Source organism: Oncorhynchus nerka, linkage group LG17 (assembly GCF_034236695.1).
Source record: "Oncorhynchus nerka isolate Pitt River linkage group LG17, Oner_Uvic_2.0, whole genome shotgun sequence".
Classification (NCBI taxonomy): Eukaryota; Metazoa; Chordata; class Actinopteri; order Salmoniformes; family Salmonidae; genus Oncorhynchus; species Oncorhynchus nerka.
This window is the reverse complement of record NC_088412.1, coordinates 24105762-24129455: the sequence shown is the minus strand read 5'-3', so window position 1 is coordinate 24129455 and position 23694 is coordinate 24105762. Positions and strand designations below refer to the sequence as shown.

Genomic DNA, 23694 nt, shown 5'->3' with positions numbered 1-23694 from the left:
ACACTCATGTTTATACACTGCTCAAAAAAATAAAGGGAACACTAAAATAACACATCCTAGATCTGAATGAATGAAATATTCTTATTAAATACTTTTTCTTTACATAGTTGAATATTCTGACAACAAAATCACACAAACATGATCAATGGAAATCAAATTTATCAGCCCATGGAGGTCTGGATTTGGAGTCACACTCAACATTAAACCACACTACAGGCTGATCCAACTTTGATGTAATGTCCTTAAAACAAGTCAAAATGAGGCTCAGTAGTGTGTGTGGCCTCCACGTGCCTGTATGACCTCCCTACAACGCCTGGGCATGCTCCTGATGAGGTGGCGGATGGTCTCCTGAGGGATCTCCTATCAGACCTAGACTAAAGCATCCGCCAACTCCTGGACAGTCTGTGGTGCAACGTGGCGTTGGTGGATGGAGCGAGACATGATATCCCAGATGTGCTCAATTGGATTCAGGTCTGGGGAACGGGCGGGCCAGTCCATAGCATCAATGCCTTCCTCTTGCAGGAACTGCTGACACACTCCAGCCACATGAGGTCTAGCATTGTCTTGCATTAGGAGGAACCCAGGGCCAACCGCACCAGCATATGGTCTCATATGGTCTCACAAGGGGTCTGAGGATCTCATCTCGGTACCTAATGGCAGTCAGGCTACCGCTGGCGAGCACATGGAGGGCTGTGCGGCCCCCCAAAGAAATGCCACCCCACACCATGACTGACTCACCGCCAAACCGGTCATGCTGGAGGATGTTGCAGGCAGCAGAAGGTTCTCTACGGCGTCTCCAGACTCTGTCACGTCTGTCACATGTGCTCAGTGTGAACCTGCTTTCATCTGTGAAGAGCACAGGGCGCCAGTGGCGAATTTGCCAATCTTGGTGTTCTCTGGCAAATGCCAAACGTCCTGCACGGTGTTGGGCTGTAAGCACAACCCCCACCTGTGGATGTCGGGCCCTCATACCACCCTCATGGAGTCTGTTTCTGATCGTTTTGCAGGGCTCTGGCAGTGCTCCTCCTGTTCCTCCTTGTACAAAGGCGGAGGTAGCGGTCCTGCTGCTGGATTGTTGCCCTCCTACGGCCTTCTCCACGTCTGCTGATGTACTGGCCTGTCTCCTGGTAGCGCCTCCATGCTCTGGACATTACGCTGACAGACACAGCAAACCTTCTTGCCACAGCTCGCATTGATGTGCCATCCTGGATGAGCTGCACTACCTGAGCCACTTGTGTGGGTTGTAGACTCTGTCTCATGCTACCCCTAGAGTGAATGCACCACCAGCATTCAAAAGTGACCAAAACATCAGCCAGAAAGCATAGGAACTGAGAAGTGGTCTGTGGTCACCACCTGCAGAACCACTCCTTTATTGGGGGTGTCTTGCTAATTGCCTATCATTTCCACCTGTTGTCTATTCCATTTGCACAAAAGCATGTGAAATGTATTGTCAATCAGTGTTGCTTCCTAAGTGGACAGTTTGATTTCACAGAAGTGTGATTGACTTGGAGTTACGTTGTGTTGTTTAAGTGTTCCCTTTGCTAAAAAAAATTGTGTATATACTCAGTGTCCAGTTTATTAGCTATACCCATCTAAATCCCTGTCGGACACCCCTTTGCCTCCAGAACAGCCTGAATTATTTGGGGCATGGAAACGTTGCTCAATTGGTATCAAGGGACTTAATATGTGCCAGGAATACACTAGTCACACCATTACAACCCTGCCATGTTAGGTGCCTCCTAAGAAGAGGTAGGTGCAGGAGTCAGGAGCAGGAGAGCAAGGAATTTCCAGTGGCACAGTCGTTTATTATAAAGTCCCAAAACAACAACAGGTGGGGAAACACACCCCAACGAAGTCGCCACACATAGGGAAAATCACGAAGCACACGGAGGAGAAACCTCTACTCCTAATACAGTACCAACGGTACAATGACTGTGAGAAACAAAAAACCCTGTGGCGCAAACACGCACCCCTAACAAAGCAAACACAGCAAAATAATCCCACACAAAGACTAGCAGGCAGCGGAGGTTAATAAACCCACCGAAAATTAACTAATAGGACACAGGTGTAAACAAAAACAGACAGACACAAACGAAAAGGAAAAATAGATCGATGGCAGCTAGTAGGCCGGCGACGACGACCGCCGAGCACCGCCGAGCACCGCCAAACAGGGAGAGGAGCCACCTTCGGTGGAAGTCGTGACATGCCACCAGTTATTACCGTTGACACCAGGCAGGATGGACTAACGCAGTTTATGCCAAATCCTGACTCAACAGGAACTGGGATTTGTCCGACCAGGTGATGCTTTTCCACTCCTCAAATGTCCTGTGTTGGTGATCGCTTGTCCACTGGAGCCTCTTCTTCTTGTTTTTAGCTGATAGGAGTGGAACCCATTGTGGTCGTCTGCTGCCCATCTGTGACAAGGTCTGACGAGTTGTGAGTTTTGATATGTCGTTCTGCACACCACTGTTGTAATGTGCCGTTATTTGCCTGTTTGTGGCCCGCCTGTTAGCTTGCAAGATTCTTGCCAGCTGTTTTCGCCCACAGGACTGCCGCTGACTGGATGTTTTTTGTTTGTCGCACCATTCTCGGTAAACCCTGGACACTGTCTTGTGTGATAAGGCCAGGAGGCCGGCCGTTTCTGAGATATTCAAACCGTTTTATCCATTCTAACGTTCAATTGAATAGTAACTGAATGCTTCAATGCCTGTCTGCCTGCTTTATATAGCAAGCCACGGCCACGTGACCCACTGTCTGTAGGAGCGAACCATTTTCGTGAATGGGGTGGTATACCTAATAAGCTGTCCACTGAGTGTATACAGTACACACATAAAATGAGATGTGCATGCATATTATACGTACAAGTACATTGACATGCAGAGAAACAGTGGCTCCCTAGGTCAAAGTCCCTCAGATCATTCTATAACACCAATAATGTCAGTCGCTTTCAACCTAAGATGCATTTATGTCATGTGCATGTCCATCAGGAGTGTTGCTGCTTTGTACTGTAGTTTGAAGGCAGGATGTGTTTCATGTGTGAGCCAACCCAGTCTCCGGAACAGTAGTTCCATATCCCCAGCCTGTTCTATCCCCTACTGCAGCAGGCAGCATCACAGTTAATAACTGCATGTTTCCAGTCACCACATACCCGCCGTCACTGACACCGCGTTGGGTTTGAAAATCAATAACTCCACCGCTGAAAGGCCTGCCAATTTGTGAGCACGGGCATAGCAAATCCATACACTGCCAGTGTTTTAATGAAGAGAATCTTAACTATTGTGGCTTTTCATTATGCCGGCCTACTCCGAGCCAGGGTCCATGGGGGGAAGAGAGGGAGAGAGGGCAGGAGGGAGCGAGGGAGGAGATGGAAGGTGGAGGAATGAAGGGAAGGAATCTGAGGGATATCTCTGGAGATGCAGAAAGAGACAGGGGAAGATTAACGGACATGCCACTGGAATGGAGGAGGAGAGAGGAAGAGCAGATCAGGGAAGCGAGGGAATAGAAGACGGGGCTGCAGATGAATGGAGAGATATGGGGAAGATTAACGGCAACATAGAAATGAAAGAATGTGAGCCCTGTAGCTTGGTGAATACACAGAAAAAAACAAAAACAAATACATGGCAGTTAGCTTGGCCCATTTCTCCCTACCTCCAGCTCTAACTAGGCTTCTCCTGCCTCCGCGCTTGTTCTCCTGTAATTGGAGCTGGAAGCCCAAGACGTGCTCAGCGTTCGTCAGGCTGACAGTCAGGGCGGCTTCCATTAAGGTTTAATAAGTGAGTCGGCGAGGAGAGGGTTGCTGTCAGCCTGGTGGGGCAGAGAGAGACCTGCCCCCCTCCCCTCTCTTCCCTCCTCACCCTCCCTGCTCCAGCTGCTTTGTCTCCCTCAGCCACGGCCACAAAGTAGAGTGGCCCCAAAAGCGACACTCACTAATGGCCTTTCAGACTGCGATGTGCATCGTCTCTCTGTGAGAAGAAAGAGAGAGACACATTGGGTCTGAAGGGGAGGAGAACGTGCTGCTCCAGATATGGAAGATGCATTTCAATGGTGGTTCATTCTCATTACCAGGAAAGGGCAGCCCTCATTGCAACATTCTCCAGCTGAGCCATGGACACACAGACACTCATCGGGACCTCTCCCTCACACCGAGACCACAGCATATTATTGCACCGTACACAATTTAATGTGAAGCGCCATAGTGAACCCCGGACATGCATTGGTAGGACCCAACTTGCTAACAACCGTCAGGTCACTAATGGTCAGGGCTCTACTGTCCCTCCATCAGGTCCTAACTGTCTGGTACTCAGGTATCTACTGTCCCTCCATCAGACCATAATGACCTGGTACGCAGGGCTCTATTGTCCCTCCATCAGGTCCTTATGGCCTGGTACTCAGGGCTCTATTATCCCTCCATCAGGTCCTAATGGCCTGGTACTCAGGGCTCTGTTGTCCCTCTATCAGGTTCTAATGGTCTGGTACTCAGGGCTCTATTGTCCCTCCATCAGGTCCTAATGGCCTGGTACTCAGGGCTCTATTGTCCCCCCATCAGGTCCTAATGGCCTGGTACTCAGGGCTCTATTATCCCTCCATTAGGTACTAATGGCCTGGTACTCGGGGCTCTATTGTCCCTCCATCAGGTCCTAAGGGCCTGGTACTCAGGGCTCTGTTGTCCCTCCATCAAGTCCTAATGGCCTGGTACTCAGAGGGCTTTATTGTCCCTCCATCAAGTCCTAATGGCCTGGTACTCAGAGGGCTTTATTGTCCCTCCATCAAGTCCTAATGGCCTGGTACTCAGAGGGCTTTATTGTCCCTCCATCAAGTCCTAATGGCCTGGTACTCAGAGGGCTTTATTGTCCCTCCATCAAGTCCTAATGGCCTGGTACTCAGAGGGCTTTATTGTCCCTCCATCAAGTCCTAATGGCCTGGTACTCAGAGGGCTTTATTGTCCCTCCATCAAGTCCTAATGGCCTGGTACTCAGAGGGCTTTATTGTCCCTCCATCAAGTCCTAATGGCCTGGTACTCAGAGGGCTTTATTGTCCCTCTAACCACTCTGACATCAATGAAAATGCAATTCAAAATCACATCAAACACTTATCGTCAACACAGTATCATCATTTTAAAACTCGCTGTGATGATCAATTTGAAGAAGTTCAACAACAGGTTGAAACTGAGTGGAAAACATGGTTGTTGTGGATGTTGTTTCAAAGCCTGAACCCAAAGAAATACACATATTAGGGCGTATACATATGCATAGACCTATATATATATTTTTTAAAAGATTAGAACCTATAACCTACTATTATAGAACCTATAACCTATTATAACCTACTGCATATTACGCACAGTAGAAAAACATTTATTAAACTGTTTAAAGATGTATTTGATACATAATTGGTCTAGCCTATACTCAAAAATTAAACAAATTATTGTAATTGAGTGTGGACTGTATTATTATGCATACTGGATGGACAGGTTTCCTTCTACTATACTCCAAAGTTTCTATCAATGAGTCTGGGAGAGAACGTCTAGGCCTAGGCCATGCTGTTGGTTGTGCAGGGCGGCTGACAGAGTTAGCCTACAATAGTGAATTACCATTTGATTTTGAATAGTCTAGTAATAGGGCATATTCTATACATTCATAATGAATAGGCTGACACATTACCTTTAGCTACAGAATATCTCACCATCAGGAGTTTCCATCTCCTCTCCTTCCTTCCTTTCTCCAGCATGCAGAGAGAGGGACTGTCAACAGTTTAATGAAATGTGTTTCGTTGCGAAAACATTTTACTCTCGATTTTCCCAAACTGATTTCACTTGCTCCCAAATGAAGCCCTGGGTAGGACCAGGGTTGGAGAGCCCATGGCGTACAGAGATTGGGCGGAATATCCCCTGTCGCACAGCGAGAGGCTGTATACTCCTCGAACAGTGGTTGATGCGTGAAATAAGTGTTTTCTTTAAGCTCAGACATTTCTATGTGCAATTTGTGTGAAAGCAGAGTTTTGATGGTTGCCACTAAAAAGAGGAGGATCCCAGCTGCTACTATATTGATTTCTCAGCTGCTCATATGAAGCACATGTTCCTCTATAAAACCGGAGTAGCCTACCCTGCATGAGTGAAAAACAAAATGGTGGGAAAGCATTCATTATTTCAGTGCATATGGATGATATGTCTTTTTTCTCCTGCCCCTGTTCCTGTTCCTGCCCCTGTTTCTGTTCCTGTTTCTGTTTCTCCTGTTCCTGTTTCTGTTTCTCCTGTTCCTGTTTCTGTTTCTGTTTCTCCTGTTCCTGTTCCTGTTTCTGTTTCTGTTCCTGTTCCTGTTCCTGTTCCTGCCCCTGTTTCTGTTCCTGTTTCTGTTTCTGTTTCTCCTGTTCCTGTTTCTGTTTCTCCTGTTCCTGTTTCTGTTTCGTTTTCTCCTGTTCCTGTTTCTGTTTCTCCTGTTCCTGTTCCTGTTTCTGTTCCTGTTCCTGTTCCTGCCCCTGTTTCTGTTCCTGTTCCTGTTCCTGCCCCTGTTCCTGTTCCTGCCCCTGTTTCTGTTCCTGTTCCTGCCCCTGTTCCTGTTCCTGTTCCTGTTCCTGTTTCTGTTTCTGTTTCTGTTTCTGTTTCTCCTGTTCCTGTTTCTGTTTCTCCTGTTCTGTTTCTGTTTCTGTTTCTCCTGTTCCTGTTTCTGTTTCTGTTTCTCCTGTTCCTGTTTCTGTTCCTGTTCCTGCCCCTGTTTCTGTTCCTGTTTCTGTTTCTCCTGTTCCTGTTTCTGTTTCTGTTTCTCCTGTTCCTGTTTCTGTTTCTGTTCCTGTTCCTGCCCCTGTTTCTGTTCCTGTTCCTGTTCCTGTTCCTGCCCCTGTTTCTGTTCCTGTTCCTGCCCCTGTTCCTGTTCCTGTTCCTGTTCCTGCCCCTGTTCCTGTTCCTGTTTCTGTTCCTGTTCCTGTTCCTGTTTCTGTTCCTGTTTCTGTTCCTGTTTCTCCTGTTCCTGTTTCTGTTCCTGTTTCTCCTGTTCCTGTTTCTGTTCCTGTTCCTGTTTCTGTTTCTGTTTCTCCTGTTTCTGTTTCTGTTTCTCCTGTTCCTGTTTCTGTTTCTGTTTCTCCTGTTGCTGTTTCTGTTTCTGTTTCTCCTGTTCCTGTTTCTGTTCCTGTTCCTGTTTCTGATTCTGTTTCTCCTGTTCCTGTTTCTGTTTCTGTTTCTCCTGTTCCTGTTTCTGTTTCTGTTTCTCCTGTTGCTGTTTCTGTTTCTGTTTCTCCTGTTCCTGTTTCTGTTCCTGTTCCTGTTTCTGTTTCTGTTCCTGGGCCATTCTAAATGTAAACAAATGTTACATTTTTGTAAAGACTCGAAATTAAATTTAAAGTGTATCACTTGATGAGACATCAGCATGTGCAGACTGAGGCAAGGAACAGAGCGTGAGCTTTTTTTGCAACTTTCTCAAATCATCAATAGCCTATAGTCACATCATGCAGCCCATATACACTGTGTGTACATAACATTAGGGACATCTTCCTAATAATGAGTTGCACAGCCTTTTGCCCTCAGAGGAGCATCATTTCATTGGGGCATGCTTTCGACACTCTACAAGGAGTCGAAAGCATTCCACAGAAATGCTGGCACATGTGGACTCCAATGCTTTCCACAGTTGTGTCAAGTTGGCTGGATGTCCTTTGGGTGGTGGAACATTATTGATTCACACTGGAAACTGTTGAACATGAAAAACCCAGCAGCATTGACGTTCTTGACACACTCAAACTAGTGCGCCTGGCACCTACTACCATACCGCTTTCAAAGGCACATCATTCTTTTGTCTTGCCCATTCACCCTCTGAATGGCACTCAAACACAATCCATGCCTCAATTGTCTCAAGGCTTTTAATATCTTTCTTTAACCTGTCTTCTCCCCTTCATCTACACTGATTGAATTGGATTTAACAGGTGACATCAATAAGGGATCATAGCTTTCATCTGGATTCACCTGGTCAGTCTATGATATGGAATGAGCAGGTGTTCTTAATATTTTGTATACTCAGAGTATGTTATGGAATGAGCAGGTGTTCCTAATATTTTGTGCACTCAGTGTATGTTATGGAATGAGCAGGTGTTCTTAATGTTTTGTACACTCAGTGTATGTTATGGAATGAGCAGGTGTTCCTAATATTTTGTACACTCAGTCTATGTTATGGAATGAGCAGGTGTTCCTAATATTTTGTACATTCAGTCTATGTTATGGAATGAGCAGGTGTTCTTAATGTTTTGTATACTCAGTGTATGTTATGGAATGAGCAGGTGTTCCTAATATTTTGTACACTCAGTGTATGTTATGGAATGAGCAGGTGTTCCTAATATTTTGTACACTCAGTTTATGTTATGGAATGAGCAGGTGTTCCTAATATTTTGTACACTCAGTGTATGTTATGGAATGAGCAGGTGTTCTTAATGTTTTGTACACTCAGTATATGTTATGGAATGAGCAGGTGTTCCTAATATTTTGTACACTCAGTGTATGTTTGGATTTCTAAGACATTCCAAGGTTTGTATCATTCACAAATAACTCTAAATCCCAGCATACAGTATTATCACTTTTGCGCTCAACATACAGTAACCACTTCATATGCTTACTCACTCCGGAATGGGAAAAATATCCATTATATTTTATTCAGCTAAGTTCAAATATATTCTTCTTACTATAAAATCATATAAAATAATGTCACGGGACTTATAAGCATATCTTGTCAACTAAATTAACAAGCCTACAGCCTATGGCAGGGAGCATAGCCAGATAACATACAGTAGGTCAACTCATATTCTGTTCTTCTGAAATACATTTCCTTCATATTACAATGTTTCTTTAGACCTGCCTAAAATAAATAATGGATTGGTGTATATTAAATTAACTTACTAGACTTTGTAAAATTCCAAAGGCGTGCATCAGCAGCTTATATGTGGCTTGTATGTGTGGAGGCGTGGAGATGCTAAACATGTTTATGTTAATAAAGGGTCAATTATTGTGAGACCTGCAGTCTTTTGCTTGACAATAACTGGCTGACAAAATTTCATGACCACCAAGTATGAACATTTCCAGATGTGAATGAAATGATGGTCCAACGTTGTTTAGAGAGCCATCAAGGCTTGTGGTTTTTAGGAATGACCAAACCCAAGAACCAATTCATTACCTTATTGTTTTATTCCTAAACCAGAGGCCTCAGTAAATAATACGAGAGCAGCAGCAGCATAGCCTGAGAATGTCCTGAGAATGTCCACTGTCTCATCTGCTGTCTGGCTGCCACTGAACATTGAGGAGCACAGTACTTTCCAGAGTTATGTAATAGATACTGCCCGTGAATCCAGATAGATACTGCCCGAAAAGGGAAAATAAATAGTGCATGAATCAGGGATATGTTTAGGCTGGCCAAGTGGTGATGCCAACAATGTGTTTATCTCTGCCTAAGAGAGAGAGAGAGAGAGAGAGAGAGATAATTAGCAAATGCCAGATTCAATATAAATATCACAGAATATGGGTGTTTAGCCGAATACACAAACACAATGGTAGGGACTGTGCTTAGCCAGCAGAACTATGAGCCTCCTATGTGACAGTTAGAGGGAAGGAAAGAGAAGAAAGAAATAGGAGGGAAAATCAGTCACGTTAATATGAAACCAAAAACACATACATCCACATTTACTATTTAGTATTTATTAGGATCCCTATTAGCTGTTGCCAAGGCAGCAGCTACTCTTCCTGGAGTCCAAACGAATAAAACAATTACATCACAACAAAACAATAGCCTACATCATAAATAAAACAGTACATAATACAAGACATTGTTACATTATTACTCTATTATTACAAATGTATAATATAAAATTTACAATACTACAATAAATACTATCTATATTGTAGATTTTAGTATTTTAGTTGAGTTTATTAATTCAACCATTTAAAAAAAAACAGGTACACATAAAACTTGAAAAAGCCATACTGTACATGAGTTAAATCATGGAGGATAACACACAAAGTCTGGGACTTTCCTTTGTGGTCCTCTTGAAACAAGATGGCTAGACAAGATCCAACATGGCTGGACACAGTATGGCATTGAGATAATAAAACGTACAAACAAAGAAGAACATCTATCTCATCATTGCAGTGACATCATAGGGGTTATTCATATGGGCACAGAGGACATCAAACTGTTTTTTACTTTATATTTAAAGCTGCCCAGAGAGGAAGTTGTTTTTATAGACAGAGGCAACTCATTCCACTCTGAGGCTCCAGTATACAAAAGGGTACCTTTCCCAGCATTCCTCCTGAACATGTATAAGAACACATTAGCAACATCTGGTTCTGTGATTGTGTGCATCCCAAACATGGGGAAAGTAATCACTTAAATATCTGGGTGCAGAACCATAAAAACTCCTATAACCCAAACTCAGTCTAATCTGGGACACCCTATCTTCAACAGGCAGCCATGTGAGTATGTGGACTCATCTTCAATACTACCCTGATTAGCTTATTCTGGGCTATCTGGAGCTTCCCCTTCATAAGCTTAGATAAGCCCCCAAACCAGGAAGTACTAGCATAGTCAAAATGGCATTGAATGAGGACAGTGGCTAGCACTCTCATGGAGTCCTTATCAAACAGCTTGGACTTTCTAGACAAAAACGTAGTCCTGGCATTAACCTTCCCTAGCACTTTAGTGGCCATGCTCATACCTTCCGAACTTCCATCAAGGATGCATCCCAGGTAGCTAACAGAGGTTTTAGTAGTCAGCACCTCACCCCCTAACTCCACTCTGATTTCAGAGGACCCTACACATTTTAGGTCTGGACCCCAAAATAATTGCTTCAGTTTTCCCTAAGTGCAGAGATAGCTTATTATCTCCAAGCCATTTGCTAATGTTAGTAAGCTCTGTGCTAATTATGCTCTACAACATAGTTTTCCTATTGTGAGACACCAGAAGTGTATAGTCATTTGCATAAATGAAAAGACGGCAAGAACCAGCATCTTTCATATCGTATATATACAGAACAATAGAGGCCCAAGCACACTCCCCTGGGTGTCCAATCTATGTCCAAAGTTGAAGATGGAAGAGACACACAGCACATAATTCACTCACTGTAACTATGCTACCCAGCCATGCTCCATGTAACTCCAGGCTCTATTGGATTATAAAACACTAATTAGAGTAGAAAAGGACATTGATTGACCAAGATAGCATCTTGATTAGTACTAAATCATTTTCACTGTGGCCTGTTGAGTGGCCCCTTCTATTGTTGTGGTGTTTAATATAGGCCTGCCTCGTGTCAACGCATGGAGAATAATACTCTGTCTCGCCAAGCCCCAAAACCCAGTCATTAACTACTAGCTAGTTTCTTCTACCTGCTCCTAATTCTTGCCATTTGTCTCCATTAAAATAAATGAGTCCGACGATAACGTTATGTTAGTTTAAAGTAGACCGCTGCTCCTTGCATTTTGGAATGTTCTTTCTCTTTTTTCTGTGCAGGGTGAATAAGTGACTCTCAACATCGATTAATGACATCTATCTATTTCCTGTGGGGCCCGCTTTTATTTATCTGGTCCTCTCCTCTCCCAGACACACGCATCACCCTCCCTTTGCTGTTGGAGTCATTTAAGAAACATTTACTGTGTTTGTCTGGAGCCTCAGTAGTCTGCTGTAGGCCTCTTTCTCTTCCCTTCTCTCTCTGTCTCTCTCTTTTTTCCCCACATTTCTTCCTCTGGCTGGGAGTAAAGCTCTTTGTTTTCTATTGGTGTTGTCCCTGGTGCTTGCACTGCAAAGAACACGTTTTCTCCTGACATGTTCTTAATTGATCCATGGCAGCAGCTTTGTGCTCTCCTGTTTTTCACTGCTTTAATAATTCATATATTCCGTTCTCCAGAGGAGCTTCTCTCATGTTCTTTGGGGGAAAAGAAACATATTGTCTTAGGCCTTTTTTCAGATGTGCTGTCAGTGATTGTAAACATTGTGAATCATTTCTCATACCGTTAGAAGAAATAACTTTGTGAAGTTCATGTGTAAATACAGTAAGGAACTTAAAGCAATTATTCACTATTAATTCCAGAGTGTACAGACATTCTTCCGCTGCAAAATGAATGTTCCGCATCGCTTCGGGGTTGGGAGATATTCTCAATCAGGAAGACAGTTATTATAGCCATTAAAATAACCATCCACTTTAGGTAATGAACACAATTAGCCGTTACACCAATAGCATACCTTTGCAGGAGAGCATTCCTCCCCACCCACTGAGGCACAGATAAATAGGCCACGTTGTCTAGCTGTAAACTCCCACATGTTTACTAAGGCCAGGGCAGAGATGCTTTGTCTAGCTGTAAACTCCCACATGTTTACTAAGGCCAGGGCAGAGATGCTTTGTCTAGCTGTAAACTCCCACATGTTTACTAAGGCCAGGGCAGAGATGCTTTGTCTAGCTGTAAACTCCCACATGTTTACTAAGGCCAGGGCAGAGATGCTTTGTCTAGCTGTAAACTCCCACATGTTTACTAAGGCCAGGGCAGAGATGCTTTGTCTAGCTGTAAACTCCCACATGTTTACTAAGGCCAGGGCAGAGATGCTTTGTCTAGCTGTAAACTCCCACATGTTTACTAAGGCCAGGGCAGAGATGCTTTGTCTAGCTGTAAACTCCCACATGTTTACTAAGGCCAGGGCAGAGATGCTTTGTCTAGCTGTAAACTCCCACATGTTTACTAAGGCCAGGGCAGAGATGCTTTGTCTAGCTGTAAACTCCCACATGTTTACTAAGGCCAGGGCAGAGATGCTTTGTCTAGCTGTAAACTCCACATGTTTACTAAGGCCAGGGCAGAGATGCTTTGTCAGCTGTTTATGTTTACATTAAGGCCAGGGCAGAGATGCTTTGTCTAGCTGTAAACTCCCACATGTTTACTAAGGCCAGGGCAGAGATGCTTTGTCTAGCTGTAAACTCCCACATGTTTACTAAGGCCAGGGCAGAGATGCTTTGTCTAGCTGTAAACTCCCACATGTTTACTAAGGCCAGGGCAGAGATGCTTTGTCTAGCTGTAAACTCCCACATGTTTACTAAGGCCAGGGCAGAGATGCTTTGTCTAGCTGTAAACTCCCACATGTTTACTAAGGCCAGGGCAGAGATGCTTTGTCTAGCTGTAAACTCCCACATGTTTACTAAGGCCAGGGCAGAGATGCTTTGTCTAGCTGTAAACTCCCACATGTTTACTAAGGCCAGGGCAGAGAAGGCCAGGCCAGGGCAGAGATGCTTTGTCTAGCTGTAAACTCCCACATGTTTACTAAGGCCAGGGCAGAGATGCTTTGTCTAGCTGTAAACTCCCACATGTTTACTAAGGCCAGGGCAGAGATGCTTTGTCTAGCTGTAAACTCCCACATGTTTACTAAGGCCAGGGCAGAGATGCTTTGTCTAGCTGTAAACTCCCACATGTTTACTAAGGCCAGGGCAGAGATGCTTTGTCTAGCTGTAAACTCCCACATGTTTACTAAGGCCAGGGCAGAGATGCTTTGTCTAGCTGTAAACTCCCACATGTTTACTAAGGCCAGGGCAGAGATGCTTTGTCTAGCTGTAAACTCCCACATGTTTACTAAGGCCAGGGCAGAGATGCTTTGTCTAGCTGTAAACTCCCACATGTTTACTAAGGCCAGGGCAGAGATGCTTTGTCTAGCTGTAAACTCCCACATGTTTACTAAGGCCAGGGCAGAGATGCTTTGTCTAGCTGTAAACTCCCACATGTTTACTAAGGCCAGGGCAGAGATGCTTTGTCTAGCTGTAAACTCCCACATGTTTACTAAGGCCAGGGCAGAGATGCTTTGTCTAGCTGTAAACTCCCACATGTTTACTAAGGCCAGGGCAGAGATGCTTTGTCTAGCTGTAAACTCCCACATGTTTACTAAGGCCAGGGCAGAGATGCTTTGTCTAGCTGTAAACTCCCACATGTTTACTAAGGCCAGGGCAGAGATGCTTTGTCTAGCGACTTTAGAACACTAATGAAGGCTAAAAACAGAAATAGATTGTTGTTTTATAATGTATATTTCTTTTCAACATCCATTGTCCTACAAGAGTGTCTGAACACTCTCACATATCCACTGTATCCAATTACTTACTGACATCCTTTACTGTCTGTCTGTCTGTCTGTCTGTCTGTCTGTCTGTCTGTCTGTCTGTCTGTCTGTCTGTCTGTCTGTCTGTCTGTCTGTCTGTCTGTCTGTCTGTCTGTCTGTCTGTCTGTCTGTCTGTCTGTCTGTCTGTCTGTCTTTCTTTCTTTCTTTCTTTCTCTTTGTGTCTGTAGGTCTTCTTCAGGAGTCTTTCATTGACGAACCAGACGGTCTGGTATCCATCAACCTGCTGGTCGTGTCTGCAGTCTCAGCCTTTGCCACAGGGGCGGTGCTGTCTGGCTTGGCTGTCTGCTGGATCATGAGTCATCGCCACCGCACGCGAGGGACAGGAGCCAACAATAGGAGCCGTAAAGGGGACAAAGAGCAGAACATGCTAGGTCAGGGGCGGAGTGGTTCGGTGATGAGTGTGACCCGTACCAGTGGCAGCGAGAGGACCCGGTCACATTCCCAGGCAGACAACCCGTTCGTAACGCCCAATGGCTGGCCTAAAGGAGAGATAGACCCAGGCCTACCTACTCCAGAACAGACTCCCCTGCAGCAGAAACGGCCTCCACCCAGTATGAGGCTCCCAGACGGAGACTGGGACCAGAGTCAGACCTTCCTCAACTCAGTGGGCATGCCCTGCCCAGCCAACTCAGTCATCTACCTGAGCTCCAAGTTCCTGCAGGAGAGAGGGGGCAGGCACGAGGACCCAGGGAACGTGGGGCCCCCCAACACGGAGCGAACACGTTACCTGGTCCTGGCCAACCACCGGGAGCCCCACGGAGGACAACCCAGGACCACCCTGAGGAACTCTGCGGGCGAGTACAACTATCCAGCCACACCGCAGGACTCCCCAGACCGCAGGAGGGTGGTCTCAGCCCCCAGCAACCAGATGGACTTTGGGGACCCCCCCCGCTGGACCCATGAGGGGCTCAACTATAACAGCAACAACGGAGTGCCCTACCACTCCCAGCGCCCGGGCCTGATCCGGGCCAACCACCACGGCCTGTCCGACTTCAATCACCTGATGGGAAAGAGTGTGGGCGAGCATACCCATAGTGGCCAGTGAGAAGAAGAGTGCCATGAACCCCCCTCTCTGAAACCCATTTCCCCTCAGCAACTGGAATACCCCTCAGACTCTCCCATCCCAAATCCTGCCCTGTCTGTTCTCTCTCACTGTCATTCAATGTTCTGACATCCCCTGGCGCGTAGCCTGGCTGCCTGACTGACTGACGGAAGAGACTGGGCCACCAGAATCCAGCAGCTTAGAGAGAGAAAGAAAGAGAGAGAGTTAAAGAGAGGAGGTTATTCTCCTCATGGCTACTGCTCTGCTCTCGCCCTGAGAGGTGCACCCCTCTGCTCCGTAAGTGGTTTAACCTGTGGAGCTGGGGCTGGACACAATGAGACCAATCTCAAGGACTAGTAAGCGGTGCAAGGGAAGGAACATTTTGTGAAAAAGGAATTTAAAAAACGGACAACCGCTTCACTGATCATTTAGCATTCAGCTTCAGTTGTGAAAGGTCTCCTTCTACTATCTTGTGCTCTGCAAGTCATTCATGTTGTGTGACATTTTTATTTCTGCTTTACTTTTGTGCCAGCCTCCAGGAGACAACCATGTGTTTGTCCTTGGTTTTCAGGCCAACTCTATCACTCAGCTCTATCCGTCAGCTTGAGTTTGGTAGGTATTAGCAATGCCAGAGAACACTGAATCACACATTAAAGGAGAGGCTTCCTGTCTTAATGTGAGCATACAACACACTGGAGCTTCTTATAGGAATAAGCTTGATAATGATGTCAACGATTATTTCCATTGTGTTAACAATCATGGAAAAAACACACATTTCTAGTGTTTCTGAAGCTCTATTAAGTGTTTATAAATCAGACCGTGTAATGATTATATCCCCACCCAAGTCTTCAGCCCAGAACTATCAACGACAGCAGTGGACTTGAACATATCAAAAACCAGGAGGGAGGAGATATGAAGATGGTACCTTCTCATTTGATAAAAAGTGGAGGGAACAAGGAAAGAGGGCAGAGAATGGTATGAGAACTCCCTCCCTCTCTCCTTCTCTGTCTCCCTCTCCCTGGGTCTGTGTGACCTGACCTGAAGCCTAGGCTGCACGACCTGTTGGAGAGGAGAACACACAGCCCATGTAGGGGAATGTGAGCATGGCTGTGGGAGATAGCGGGTCCTGGACCCTGCCACTGGGGAGTTCCATTCAGGCTCCTCTCCCTGACACTGAGTCTCTTTGTGTCCTGGAGCAGGAGGAGATGGCTACAACAAATAGCGGTTAAGAGTCAGGCCAGGCAGGACAAACCCAGCTTCCTAGCCCAGTGGAATATCAATGAGGAAAGCAGCACTCCCCTGCCCGTCCCTCCGGCCCCCTCACATACACGGGCACCGTTTGGGACTGGGGCTGAGACCAGGCAGGGTGGTGGGCCCACGGATGGGTCGATAGGGCTGGGACCAGGCAGGGTGGTGGGCCCACGGATGGGTTGATAGGACTGGGGCTGGGACCAGGCAGGGTGGTGGGCCCACGGATGGGTTGATAGGACTGGGGCTGGGACCATGCAGGGTGGTGGGCCCACGGATGGGTTGATAGGACTGGGGCTGGGACCATGCAGGGTGGTGGGCCCACGGATGGGTTGATAGGACTGGGGCTGGGACCAGGCAGGGTGGTGGGCCCACGGATGGGTCGATAGGGCTGGGCCTGTCAGACTGGCATCATTCAGACTGCAGATCACTATATCCCTGCCTTTCAGCGTCTCCCACTAGATCTCTGGCCCAGCCGCCATTATCAATCCCCAAACATTTACAAATCAGTGTAAACTGCATCACTGCGATGGCAACATGCATGGGAGCGCATAGACTGGCTTCATTAGTGGGTCTGTGGGCTGGGAGGAGCAGAGGAGTAGAGCAGGAGAGAGATGTACTGAGGCTGGAGGGGCATAGGAGGAGCAGGGGCTGGGCTTTGTATGACTGGCAGAGAGTGGAGGTAGAGAAACACAGCAGCACCAGTGCACACATGTAGATATGTACAGGGCTTAAATACCAAGGTATGCTGACCTGCAGGGGGAGCAGATGGCGAGGAAACCTGGCCTGTATAGAGCCAGCTGTGTGGTGGGCTGAGGAGAGGAGCCAGGCTGGGCGGTGGGTTTGTTTGTCTTAATGTGAAGGGCTAACCCACTGAGGTAGAATACTAAACGAGATTAATGTAGTGTAAGCACATGATCTAGCTGGGTAGAAATGCCAACACATGGCTGGGTTCAGGGAAACAGCTCAACAACTGAACGAGTGTGTGTGTGTGTGTGTGTGTGTGTGTGTGTGTGTGTGTGTGTGTGTGTGTGTGTGTGTGTGTGTGTGTGTGTGTGTGTGTGTGTGTGTGTGTGTGTGTGCGCGTGCGTGCGTGCGTGTGTGTGTTTGAGTGCGTGCGTCTGTGCGTGTGTGCTTGAGTGCGTGGGTGTTTGTTTCTGTACTTGTATTACAGTAGTAATGAGTGTTGCCATGAATGAGTAATGTAGTGGGCTGGGGAGAGGGGGGGTTATAGCATTAGCACAGTGAAGACATTCTTTACATATTCCATACTATAGTAGACAACCCCTCCTCCTCCTCCCATCTCCATTGTAGCCCTGAGAGGAGTGTTGGTTGAGAATATGGGGCCTTGACAAAGTTTTGACCCCCTGTTGCACTCTCTCCTCTCTGTCACCCCGCTAGTTGCGTCCCCTAAGTGCAGTGTGTGATTGAGTCCTGCTCTGCCTGCCCAGCCAGCCGTGCTCCTGCCCCCTCTCTTACACTGTTTCACGAAACATGCTTGATTAGGCAAAGTACATCCCATCCCCTAATGGTGTGATGAGCCCCTGAGAAGATTACTACAGACACATCGAGAGGGAGACGAGCACCCACTCTCATCCCCAGAAATCACCCCTGCATACACATACACACACACACTCTCACTCGTACACGTGCACACACACACACACACACACACACACACACACACACACACACACACACACACACACAGCACCCTAACCAAATTCAGGATGTAATTTAATTACGATCCGCTGTCATCACCAGGCCAGGGAGGAGGGAGGCTTGTGGCTCAGACCCAGAGATGTGCTCTTTGGAAGAGCCACATGATAATATGATTCTCTTAGTCCCCCATGACTATACATTAAAGAATCTAGGGTTCCCCTTTCTATAGCGCTTCAGGCTTGCACACAGACGGACACACACATATATACACACACACACACATACGTGTTTCTCACACACAATCAGCCTCTTCTTCTCTACCCCATGATGTATAATCATGCTGTGTCCCTCTGCTGTTTAGCTTCTACAATCAAACAGAGGCAGTTTTTAAATGTGTCAACACCAGAATGAGAAATCTGGGTAATTTACTGTGAAGCGCTCCAAAATCTTTGCTCTTTGAAAATCAGATTTGAAATGTTTTAACCGTTTTTTCATACATTAGCAATCCTCTGATGCAGTAAATTGTTTTCTTTGGCAGCCATTTCTTTCTGCTGGGAGATTTATGTTTGGTTCTGTTTGATATGTCGCCCCCTCCCTCCCCCTCTCCCACATGACCCGATCTGTGTGTATAAATATCATGGACTGTGTGTGTGCCTGAGGCCATGCCATTGTCTGTTGTTGGCTCGTTTTCCTCGGTAACCCAGTGATTAGCTAATGGCCCCCGGCCAGAAACTGCCATGTCAGGATGGGACACCCTAGAAAGAGCCAAACCAAATAAGGAGACATGTAACCCAGTCTGCTGAGGAATTAACACAGGCAGCAGACATTTTACTCATCCAGCGAAACACATCGAAGGATAAGCACAAAAACGTTTGCATTTTTGTAAAGTTGTAGAGAACATTCTATTTAGTCCGCACTGATCATTCTTGTCATGTTTTCATTATTTTAAACTTTTTTTGTTTCTATGGTAATATTTGTTTGGGTTTTTGGGGTTTTGTTGTATTGGATTTTGATTTGCTCTCTGGTGTGTGAGTTTGATGATGATGATGATATTGATTAGGAGGAAGATGATGGTGATGATGATGATTAGGAGGAAGACGATGATGATGATGACGATGTGTATGACGAAGAGGATGAGGATAATGATGATTCTGTACTGTGAACAGCATCTCAGTATTTGCTCCCACTCTGATGCCTGAGTCGTGTCTGAGAGGTGGAGGAGAGGAGAGGAGCTGGCAATACAGACTGGCGATCACCATGAAGTGAACTTTCCCACAAAGAGAACTTTCCCACTCGAGTCTCCTGCTACTGTGACAGTCCTGTGGCTCTCACCAGAGGCTGTCTGTCCCTGTCTGTGACCAGGGACACTGTCATTAAAAAACACCATGTGTCCCTGTGTGTACATAATCTCAATGCTTAAATGTAATTTAAGTGCAGTAGCTGCATGACACAGCCTCTGTGTGTACATATGTAGAGACATGTGAATTTGTACAGTACATGCAAGTGTGTGTGCTTGTGTCCGCAAATGTCCATCAGACAAACACATGCATGCACCCTCAAGCAACTGCACAAGACACACACACACACACACACCCTTCGGCAGTTGAACACCATTTCCACATCATCCTCAGCGCTGCCTGTCACTTAGCATGGAGACTTTGCTCTCTGTCAACTTTCTTATTCTAATAAACCACTCAGACATTGACCATCTATCTACCTGTGACAGTTTTTGCTCTGGTAATTACTTTTTCTTCTCCTCCTAAGGGGATGACAGTATTTATATAGGCAGTATATACCTAATTACTTGTCTGTGCTTCAACTTTATTTGTAAGATAGACATTTAGTACGTTGCTATCAATTGAGTGTCAAATGCATTAGTACACTTCTGTTTAACCATGGTGTAGTTAGAAAATACCACCACTGTCCAACAGAGAGTGCTGTTTCTCAAACAATGGCCTGGGACAGTCGTAAAATAAGGTCTGAACCATGCCTCTCCCTCTGCCATGGCAGTCCAGTGCGGTCCTCCGCTTTGCCATAATGAGTAATACCGCATTTGACTATTGTGAGCATTAACCATCCAAAAGCATCAGAATGAACAATAGAAATGAACTCAAATGGTGTTCTCTCTCTCTCTCTCTCTCTCTCTCTCTCTCTCTCTGTATAAGGCAGTAACACATCTGTTGACAGGTAAAGGGGTTGTGAGGCCTGTCAGTGCTTGATGGGTCCTCATAACTGGCAGTGAGGTGCTGGAGCCACGCACCCCTCCCTCACTCAGCCACCTCATCCCTTGCTGGTGTCACCTGTTTTCATACATTTTCAGAATCAATCAGCCGAGCCATGGGTACATTCATGTGATTAATCTAATTCATGAATGGATTGGACCAATGCCAGCCCAGCAGACACTGTCGGGTTGACTTACATCTAAGCTCACTGCAGGCTAACAGTGAGACACAGCCCTGTTATGTGTATTCAGATTCCAGCCACAACGTGTCTTTTGGCATTAATTACAGGGCTGAATTGTGTAAACATCATGAATATAATATAAGACACAGGGTGTAATTTGAGGGCCCTCTAGCCGACATATTCATCAGGCACCTCAGAGAGAGAGAAGGAGAAGGTAATTCTATTTAATGCTCTATGTGTTTGCTTTCAGGCACCAACACAGACACGGGGGCTGCCTACGCAGCACACAGACATACAGATCACACACACTCAAGCACAGAGGGCGCAAAGGACTGTAAAATTATACAATCACTATCAGTATGGACATTGATCAGGTCTCTATTTAACTACCACAGTCGTCTCCTGGGACAGAGACCATCCATATAACATTACTCTCTACAATGTTTGACCGTATATGATTTCTATAATAGGGCATTTCTATTTTGATTTTAGATGCCTTTTCAATATCAATTTTCCAATACAAACACTGTCAATATTGATTATTCAATATAAACATTGTCAATATCTATCATCCAACAATGGGCGTTAGGTAGCCTAGTGGTTAGAGTGTTGTGACAGTAACTAAATGGTTGCTAGATCAAATCCTTAAGGTAAAAATCTGTTCTGGCCCTGAACAAAGCAGTTAACCCACTCTTTCTAGGCTGTCATTGTAAATAAGAATCTGTTCTTAACTGACTTGCCTGGTGAAATAATGGAAATGTACTGTATTTTAGCGTGAAGAACCGAGCAGGGTGTGATGACCAGCCTGAACACATGGGGGAGACATTAGCTTGCCAAAAAGTTAGGTCCAGAAAAGAAGCACATTTTACTCTACCTTTCAGTTGTTAGAAAAGACGACACCAGACACCTAGATAGGAGGAAAATATGTATAGAATTTATATATCGTATAACCATCAGAATATTTTTATGATACTTCAAGTGACAGCATTCACTAGGCCAAAACAGAATATAGAGTAGCTGAAAATTCCTCTCCATTCCTACCTATACAGTTCTAGAGAGAGCAGTTCTCTCTGAAGAGGCTTCTTGGTTCTCTCTTTTGTTAACCTCCCTGGAATCAGTTCCTTGCGGAACTCCTTCACTAAGAAGAAATATCCAATAGCATCTAAACAGCAGCTTGTTGTGGCAATCCCTTCTGAGACATGATAGAAGTTACGCATTAAATTATACTGTTGGCAGTCAAGGGGGACTTCGGAAGCAACATAGAATTTCATGAAAAATGCAATATGGATAGGAGTGTAACAGATGAAAAAGACAACCAAATTGGCTGATATTATTCTAATACTTTTCCTGTTGTGCTTATATGAGTGCGTGTCCTTGTAGGCCAGCAGAGTGCAGATCATCTGACATGAACAAAGCAGCATTGTGAGAAGAGGAACCACATATCCCAGTATCTCCAGAGTCACAATAAAGTCCAGTGGAAAGGGACGGGTGTCTTTCTCAAAGCAGGCCAGTCTGTGCTCAGGCCCATTGGGCTCCCTGAATATCACACATAGGAATACAATAGTCACCCATATCATCACACACACTACAACAGCCACTTGTTTTTTGGAGACACTTCTCCTGGAGTGGAAGGGAAACTGAATGGCAATGAATCTCTGGACACTTACAGCTGTAACAGTGAAGATGCTAGCGTACATGTTGGTGAAGTGGATCAGAACAAGAACAGCACAGAGGCCTGGAGGGTCCAGGGTGAAGAAGGTGTGGTAGATCCTGAAGGGCAAGAAGGTGATGAGGACACAGTCGGCCACGGCCAGGTTGAACATGTAGACGTGCGTGTCTGTCCAGCTGGCTCTCTTCCGATAGAACATCCTCAGTGCAGAGAGATTCAGGACCAGACCCAGAACAAACACAGGGCTGTACACAACCCGCTGGAACAGCCGTACCTCCTCCGTCATGTTGAGGTTACAGAGGTGCTGTCCGTGTGAATGGTTGGACATCCTTCTCACTAAGATGAAGAGTATGAACATGATCATGAGGTTTGTACTGATTACATCGAAAATGAGGAACATTACATTCTGATGAAGTTGGTAATGTCTTACTATTTCAAGTGTGTATTACTAAAAGTGAATCTACTAAAAGTTACAATCAGTTAGCAGCAATCAATTGCTGTTTTAGGGCTCAGAGGCTAAAGTTTGTATAGTGACATACTGTACATCATCATTGTACCCATCAATTCTGACACTTTTAACTTGGTCTATACATCCCAGTTCAATTGAACACACATCGTTCTTTCTTTTGGTTTTGACAGTTTATAAATGTCTTACCTTAAATTGAGAGGAGCTCTGACAAAGGCAGTCTTTTTAATGTGATTGCCACCCACCAAGCCTGCAGATGTTTTTCACCTGTAAATGAAGTCTCCACTTTTACTTTCTACTTCTTGAAGCTGCATGAGAAGCTTGACATTTCTCCTTGACAACAGAAAAAGACATCTGCCTTTGATAGGCTGCGGTCTATTTGCATTTCAAAGTGTAGAACTGGGAGTAACAGTTTGACACGATGACATTAAAGCGTAAAAACATCTCAACAATAAAGAGAGAACAGGAAAATAATCCTGCAGCAACATGAAATGTCAATTATTTTGTGGATAATAATTCATTCATATTTTTGTACTGGTTTTGTAGGGGTTGATACATTAGAAAGGGCAAATCAAGTCTGACGTTTTAAAGTGGAAATTACAGACATTTTAGAAGCCTTTTTAAACCTTGAATACATTACATGTTTGCCTTTCCTGCTGTACAGGGCATTTCCTGCAATAACAAAGTGATCAAATTAAGACCCTACACTTGTATGTGCTGCGTTATGCACGTACATGTCTATTTGCACGTTCTAAAACCACATACAGAGCCTTCAGAAAGTATTCACACCCTTTGATTTTTTCCACATTTTGTTGTGTTACAACCTGAATTCAAAATGGATTCAATTGAGATTTTGTGTCACTGGCCTACACACAATGCCCCATAATGTCAAAGTGGAAATGCGTTTTTAGAAACATTTATAAATTAATACAAATGAAAAAGCTCAAATGTCTTGAGTCAATGAGTATTCAGCCCCTTTGTTATGGCAAACCTAAATAAATTCAGGAATAAAAATGTACTTAACAAGTAGCATAAGTTGCATGGACTCACTCTGTGTGCAGTAATACTGTTTAACATGATTTTTGAATAACTACTTC

At 45.2% G+C, this 23694-nt stretch overlaps 2 protein-coding genes across 4 annotated transcripts in view; one reads left to right on the top strand and one right to left on the bottom strand.

Annotated features, from left to right (window-relative positions):
• Nucleotides 1-19764, top strand: part of LOC115144926 (semaphorin-6B) — a 153449-nt gene extending 133685 nt beyond the window's left edge. For all 3 annotated transcript variants that reach the window (XM_065003076.1, XM_065003075.1, XM_065003077.1), the window contains exon 17: nucleotides 14275-19764. In XM_065003076.1, the coding sequence (XP_064859148.1) occupies nucleotides 14275-15152 (878 nt within the window). In that variant the 3' untranslated portion in view covers nucleotides 15153-19764. The remainder of the gene's footprint in view (nucleotides 1-14274) is intronic.
• A 2147-nt stretch (nucleotides 19765-21911) lies between these two features.
• Nucleotides 21912-23019, bottom strand: LOC115144933 (G-protein coupled receptor 55-like). The gene is made up of 3 exons (XM_029686087.2): nucleotides 22787-23019; nucleotides 22130-22467; nucleotides 21912-21998 (listed from the first exon to the last, which is right to left on the bottom strand). The coding sequence occupies exons 2-3, from the start codon at nucleotides 22457-22459 to the stop codon at nucleotides 21981-21983; spliced, it is 348 nt and encodes a 115-aa protein (XP_029541947.1). The 5' UTR covers nucleotides 22460-22467; nucleotides 22787-23019; the 3' UTR covers nucleotides 21912-21980.
• Nucleotides 23020-23694: the final 675 nt, after the last annotated feature.

Excerpts from the sequence above, each read along its gene's own strand:
- LOC115144933 (XM_029686087.2), bottom strand. The coding sequence starts at position 22,459 with ATGTCCAACCATTCACACGGACAGCACCTCTGTAACCTCAACATGACG.